A 7,634-nucleotide genomic window follows, 5' to 3' on the forward strand; every position below is an offset into this window, starting at 1 on the left:
TGTAAGGAAGGCATTCGGAAAGATTGGGAAACTTGTTAGTACTCCCTCCTTCCTATTGTATTTTTCGAGATAACCTTTGACTATTGACAAGATTAATAGTATATAAGATGTATAATGTGAAAATTATATCATTGAAAGCTCTTCTCACATACGAATTTGACGGTATGCTTTGTGTAACTTGCGTGCCATATATTATTGCTCTAATATGTGGTCAAAGTTAGTCTTGAAAAACGCATTAGACCCTATATAGATGGAAAGAGGGAGTAGTAGATTATAGCAGCAACCAATAGTGAAACAGTTAAACATCAGTGTGAACTAGGAAGTTGCCTGGTGGGCTTGAGGCAGTTGTGTAAAATCCAATTTTCTTGACCTAGGTACTGACAAAATGGGAGCAAGATCTGCTTCCTTATCTCCCCTCATGCTCGTTGACAATTAGACCTCCATTCATGCTTGCTTTATCAAGTGAGGGAACAGCATAAGCTTTGGCTCCCATGCTACCTTCACCAAAAAATACCATGGAGGAACTTCAGCTATACAACAAAACATACAGCAAGGTATTGCACATACATTCCCTTGGCCTTGCTCTTGTGTTGCTGGTCTTCTGTTTGCCCTCTCCTACCAGTTCCTGCACAGAGCAGGAGAAGGACTCCCTTCTCCGGTTCCTTGCCGAGCTCTCCCAAGACGGCGGCCTCTCCGCGTCATGGCGGAACGTCACAGATTGCTGCAAGTGGGAAGGGATCGCCTGCAGGCAAGACAGGACGGTCATCGACGTCTTACTGCCTTCCAAGGGCCTTGAGGGGCACATCTCACGGTCCCTTGGCGCCCTCACTGGGCTGCAGCACCTCTATCTCTCTGACAACTCGCTGTCCGGCGGTCTGCCGCTGGAATTACTGTCTTCCAGCAGCATTGCCGTCATTGATGTCAGCTTTAACCAGCTCAGCGGAACCCTACATGAGCTGCCATCTTCAACACCCATCAGGCCTCTGCAGGTACTAAACATCTCAAGCAACTTATTTGCAGGACAGTTTCCATGCGCCACATGGAAAGCAATGGAGAATCTGATGGCACTCAATGCCAGCAATAACAGCTTTACTGGGAAGATACCGACTCGATTCTGTAATAACAGCTCACCATCCCTCACTGTGCTTGATCTGTGTTTCAACAAATTTAGTGGCAGCATCCCCCAAGGAGTCGGTGATTGCTCCAAGCTGCGAGTGCTCAGAACCGGGGATAACTACCTCAGTGGGACGCTCCCGGATGAACTCTTCAATGCAATCTCGTTGGAATACCTATCTTTCGCAAACAATGATTTACATGGAGTTCTTGATACTGCAAACACAGTCAACCTCAGAAATCTCACAACCCTTGATCTTGGAGGGAACAGATTCAGCAGAAAGATTCCAGATTATATAGGTCAACTCAAGAGACTGGAGGAGTTCCATTTGAACAACAACAACATGTCAGGGGAGCTGCCATCTGCTCTCAGCAACTGCACAAATTTGATGACAATTGACCTTAAAAGCAACGGACTTAGTGGAGAACTTACCAATGTCAATTTCTCCAACCTGCCGAATCTAAAAAAATTAGATCTTTGGTCCAGCAAATTCACCGGTACAGTTCCAGAAAGTATGTACTCATGCAGCAATCTGACAGCGCTGCGGCTGTCTAGAAACAACTTACATGGGCAGCTCTCATCAAGAATAGGTAATCTGAAGCATCTGTCCTTCTTGTCACTTTCTAATAACAAGTTCACAAACATAACAAATGCACTTCATATCCTTCAGAGCAGCAAGAATCTGACTGCACTGTTTATTGGGCACAACTTTTGGGGAGAGATCCTCTCACAGGATGAAACAATTGATGGTTTCAAAAATCTTCAGGTTCTCAGTATGCAAGGTTGTGAATTGTCCGGGAGAATACCTGTATGGATATCAAGGGCTGCAAACTTGCAGATGTTAATTTTATCTGACAATCATCTCACTGGACCAATACCAGGCTGGATCACCTCTCTATAAGTCATCTCTTTTATATGGATGTGTCAAGCAACAGACTAACAGGAGAAATCCCATCAACCTTGACCGAGATGTCAATGCTAAAATCAACTGACAACACAACTCATATGAACCCAAAGGTCTTTGGTCTGGCAGTTTATAATGGCCCATCACTTCAATACCGTATCGTTACATCTTTCCCAGCAGTGTTGAATCTAAGCAACAACTACTTTTTTTTTGGCGATGAAAAGCAACAACTACTTGACAGGTGTAATTCCACCACAGATTGGCCAGCTCAAAGTGCTTGCCGTTCTTGATTTCAGTTTTAATAAGCTATCCAGGGAGATCCCACAATCGATTTGCAACCTCACAAACTTGCAGGTGCTAGCTAGACTTGTCCAGCAACAATCTCATAGGTGCTATCCCAGATGCATTGAACGCCCTGCACTTCCTTTCGGCGTTCAACATCTCAAACAATAACCTAGAAGGGCCTATTCCATCTGGAGGCCAGTTCGATACATGTAGTGCGCCAGTGGAGCAGCAAACGTATCCATCCATCCGACGAAGCTCGCGTGATAATGGGACATAAACGCGTTAATTCAAGAGGATGGAAGAGAGAACAGATCACCCAACAGTTCAACCATCCACCCCGGCTATTATTAAGCAATAAGATTGCACTTCCTGCCCTCCACTTGTGTTTGTCCCATATGGTTTGTCCACTTAGCGCAGCCGACCATCTCTCTCCTCTCCTCGCTCCGGTGAATCGGCCTGCGATGCTTGCGCCGCAGACAGCTCTAGCTATCTGCCTGGGAGCACCTAACTGCTTCCGTGCTCTATCGAACGGACCTCGTCTCCTTCCTGTCCGGTCACCGCCGCCGTAACGGACGGAACCCTCGACTCGGGTGACTTGCGCGTGCGTACAACCCACCAACGGCGGCGCTAAGGAAACTGCACTCCGGCAAGCACGTCAGGGCCTCGCGCGCTCGCCTAGTACCTTTCCTCGTCGGTCAGCGCCCGACTCCGGCCACTCAATTTCTGGCTGTTTTGTCTCAACACCACACTCCGTCATGAAAGTAAGCTTCTTACCTTTTAGCTTTTACCAGTCAGTTGCAGCAAGTGAGCACAAAGACCACATCTTTCTTCCATCTTCCTCCTCTCCTCTCGTCGCCCAAGTCCTAAGTCGCACGCCCTCCCCGCACGCAGATGGATGACTCTTTCTAGTATATATAGACATGATCTTACACGAGGAGGCTGCGGATTAGTGAGGTGGCGCAAAGCCAAACCCTTGATGGGTGGCCGTTGGGCATCCCTAGGGGCGTTTAGTGACTCTGTTGGGCACCACTCATGAGGTTTCACATTTGAATGAATACACTAGCTAGTATCGGCCCAACTGCCCAGTTTTACTTCAAGCCAATTAATTCCAAGCCGTCATTGGAAACCAGTAAAGCTTACTCGATGTCGCTGAAAATTAAAATTAGCAGACCGGACGATTTTCTAAATAGCATGCTCGGTTTCACATGTCACATGTGTGCTCAGTTACTTGGTTCCACATGTATCAACCTCTGCAATGCAATAAGAGGACAACTTTCACCCCTTTTTCCGCATCATCGAAAACAAGACAACCTTTAGGGGCATAATTTCTTGTGACATGTTTAGATTTGAAAGCCCATTGCTGCCCAAAAATCATAAAGACGATGATTAGCTTGCAAACATATGTTGTTTGACATGATAAACAGTTGGCAGTAGCTTCCCACAAATCATTAAAAAGGACGACGAGCTCGGTTGTTCTAGATTTTTTATGTTTCTAATGTTCAACCCAATCTCTTTTCTCTTATATTTCACAACAATTACAACAAGCAAAATATATGGGGAGCAACTACAATAGAAGAAGGGTCTCTGGTGAAAGAATAGAAAAACGAATCCGAGCCATTGGATGAAAGATGACTGGTACAGATTTAGGTGGAGGGTTCTTAGTGTACATTTCCTGAAAACCCCCTACTACTAGTTACATATAGAACATAACTTTTGCAATAACCACCTCAAATCTCTCATATATCAATCAGTTTGTCCTTCATAAATAAGACATTTTTCAGGCCTGGACGGGTGCCTCTCTTCTCTTAGGTTTACACAAAAACTGCACACATATATGTACTGTACAAAATTTATGTATATTTGATTTCATTTGTAGCTTCTGCTACATCACGAATCATGCAAGAAATCCGAGCATGTTGGTCAACAAAAGTATGTGAACATCATCACAAATATTAGACTGCATGAACATTAATCCGTCCACTTCAAATCGTAACTATACATACATTTCAAATTGCATGATCCCAGGTCAAAATATCAAGTGTTACATAGCATGAAAGGATCATTTTTGGTACATCACAGGCAAGACTAAATATGATGGAGTGGAATAATGACCGTTCAACAAGCATCGCCACTAGAAACTGCATCAACTTTTGGTACTTGATGGTACACAACAGAAAAGTTATAGCCTTTTTTTTGGCCAAATAGAAAAGCTATAGCCTTTGCCTCTGTTACTAGTGCTTATTGTTCATCGAGCTTCTTGTGCTGGGAGAGATCAGACCTAATAACAAATAAGATTCAGTTAGCACAGGTCCATACAAGTATCATGCATTCATACTTAATCTTATCACTCATGATCTAATCAAATGAATATGCATCAACAATGCAATCTGACTGTGCTGCACATACCACATTGAAGGAAAAATAGAGATGAATTAAATTCATCCCGAGTTCCCGACACATAACCTAAAGTATGCTTGTATGCTTCTATGTTGGAACTGCAGAGAAGCCAGCTATTTTATGGATCATCCTAACTTACTTATAATGAAACATATAATAAAACATTATTTATCTTGTACAAAAAACCCACTCTAGGTCATTCTGTTCATATAGTGAGATTGGCAACCACCGGCGGAATTAGGCAATACAAGTATTTACATATAAGTTCAGATAAATTTGAGCTAACATGCAACTGCAGCATCATATTAGACATCAATCCTCTAAACCTTGGGATTTTCTAAATAAACCATCATATGTTCAAATAAGAAAAATAGCATATCGTATGATGAATTAGTATGTAGAACCTCGAAGCCACTGGACAGTTTATTACTCAAAAGCAGTCCTGGCTTTGACAAGAACAATAGTAACTTTAACCAGTTGACCACATAGATATCTAATATTAGACACACAACAATGGCGATTGTTTGCATGTGAAGCAGGGACAAAATATGTACGTTGCGTAGTCATTTGATCATTTCTATAGTCCCGCTACTACCCTCCATTTCAGTTCGAGATGCAGCAGCAAAACAACGGAGGATGAGCTTAGTATTGGTCGCAAACTTCTATATATCCATCATACACAACAGTTGTCGCCAATATCGCCTCAAAAAGAACAAAAAGGAGAAATGATCGCCAATTCCGAGGTTGCAAAGTTAAGGTTGCAAATTAAAAAGACATACAGAAAGAGAGTCTTCTGTTTTAGGTAAAAGAGTTGCAGTTGTTCTTTTTACAGTATCTGGCAAGATGACATAATTTCACAATTCCGGACTGCTCGAAAATCTAGTCTAAGCAAACTATATCAAGCTTGTCCAGTGATTATTTTTTTTGGTTTTGTGGCTGCTAGTATAGCCCTCTCCTTTCTCTGCCTAGTCAGCCGATGCTGGAATTGAAATCAGAAGCAGTGCATGTAACTAGTGTTGTACAGGTTGCTTCTGCTAGCACGCCCATGTGCCAGCTAGCTAGTAGAATGCATTATTCAGTGCTTAGATTAGTACCCAATGATGTTATAAAAATCTGCATAAGTTGGCCTGTTTAAACAGAGACATAAAATCCTCTCTAACCATAGCAAGGCATTCATGTTAATCACCTAGACCGACTTGCTGTTAATAGCAAGTTTATACATACATGTACTGTACAGGAAGGATGGAGTTAGTTAAATGCCATCGACACTCAAGGTCAGATATAGGACTTAGAACCCAGCAACCTGATTCCTTAACTTTATGCATGCATACAGCAAAATATCCCTGTACTACTGAAGCATACTTCTCTGATTTGGTACAGAGAAGTATGTGTACATACTAGTGGGTTAGGTACTGTACTACTGAAGCATACTTCTCTGAATTATCCTTTGCCCAAAAATAATTGTAAGCTTCCAAAGCTACTGCTACTCATGATAAAGAGTATGTTACCTAAACTAAATGTCCATATGCTTAGAATTTTATAAATGTTGCCATTCATACCATTTCCAAAGATGCAGAAATTCTGAATCTTATCCTAGAGGATACGTTGGTGAAAAAAAATTATACATCATCCAATAGGATAGAACATAGCTCCAAGCACACTTTTAAAGCAAGATTACATTCGGGGATCAATGACCACAATATTGTGTAGATGATATGCATAGATGAGTCAAAATATTTTCTAAATGAAATGCTATAGAATTAACTATGAAAATTGGTAGCAACCTCACAGAAAAGGATACCTGAAGATTGGAGTTTTATTCTCCGCCGTTCCCAGGTGGCGGAGCTAGATGCGCAGGGGTGCGGGCGACATGTGGAATGGGCTGGTTGGGGTAGGACAAAGGATGGGGCAAGGTTGTTCTGTGGACGTCGGAGGAGAGTACCTTGGAGAACTTGTCCGCACAAGGTCGCAGCTCAGAACAGGGGAGGTCCGCCGGGGCAATCAGGCCGCCGGTGACAAGATGGTCAGGAGCTGGATCTGGATCTCCACTGGGCGCAATGGCCCAGCTAGGCACCGGATCTGGCCCGCCTCCACCGTCGGCAAGCTGGAGAAAGTCGAGAGGGTTGGTCCAGGAGGCGGCTGCTACACGATGGGGAGATTTGGCTCGGCGTCGTTGCATTCCTAGGAAGGAGAAGGTGATTCTGAAAGCAAAATGAGTAGACCCAAGGGAGCTTTGTGCAAAGAACCAAGTACCTGTGCGCTCAGATCCATCCGATGGAATCTGGACCATTCACCCTGGATCTGATGGCCCAGCTATAGTTTTTGTATTTTTGCACCCATGCCTCTTCTTTTATTGTAGTCGCTCCCAAATATATGCAGGCTAGTATTTTACAAGCAAAGCAAAAGGATCTGTTTACATATCCATCCACCCATCCGTAGGCATGAATCTTCAGTCAAAGGACAAACTAGATACATATGTGATCAACAAGTCCTTTATTTAGATCAACTAGATAGAAACATTTGGTTTTATTGCGTCTTTCAAAGACATAGCAACATGGTGAAGAGAGCAAGGCACACAATAATTCTCATCAACCTTCATTAGCTGACGTTTACATTTATCCACATGTCCATAACAATGATGCTTGTGGCTCTGGAAATTACAACAGTGCTGTACAGCGAGATAAAACATCCTTGAAATAAGATGTCATGGTGCTCCAGCAACATACTGCTTCCAGAACTCATCCTGAGACCTGAGAACAAGGCTACTGGATGCTCAGTCTCTATTGGGTTGACTCAAAATAACAACAACAAAAGGGCACCAAAGCCAACACTAGAGGTTTGTACAGGAGCATCACTACCAAAAGGCTCCCTCACTAACTGACACTACAGGTTTGTAAAACTGGTGCAAATGAAATGGCAAAACACCTAACAACA

General features: G+C 43.1%; 1 protein-coding gene and 1 long non-coding RNA gene across 2 annotated transcripts; one reads left to right on the plus strand and one right to left on the minus strand.

Annotated features, from left to right (window-relative positions):
• Positions 1-426: 426 nt before the first annotated feature.
• On the plus strand, positions 427-2,015 carry LOC109753315 (tyrosine-sulfated glycopeptide receptor 1-like). Its single transcript, XM_073502950.1, has one exon. The coding sequence runs from the start codon at positions 492-494 to the stop codon at positions 2,013-2,015; it is 1,524 nt and encodes a 507-aa protein (XP_073359051.1). The 5' UTR covers positions 427-491.
• A 2,222-nt stretch (positions 2,016-4,237) lies between these two features.
• On the minus strand, positions 4,238-6,965 carry LOC141027790 (uncharacterized). The gene is made up of 2 exons (XR_012189703.1): positions 6,502-6,965; positions 4,238-4,581 (listed from the first exon to the last, which is right to left on the minus strand). It is a non-coding gene; the product is annotated as an uncharacterized lncRNA (long non-coding RNA).
• Between the last annotated feature and the right edge of the window lie 669 nt (positions 6,966-7,634).

The sequence above is a fragment of the Aegilops tauschii genome, chromosome 7, assembly GCF_002575655.3.
Source record: "Aegilops tauschii subsp. strangulata cultivar AL8/78 chromosome 7, Aet v6.0, whole genome shotgun sequence".
Taxonomy (NCBI): domain Eukaryota; kingdom Viridiplantae; phylum Streptophyta; class Magnoliopsida; order Poales; family Poaceae; genus Aegilops; species Aegilops tauschii.

Coding starts and splice junctions, on each gene's coding strand:
- LOC109753315 (XM_073502950.1), top strand. CDS start 492: ATGCTACCTTCACCAAAAAATACCATGGAGGAACTTCAGCTATACAAC.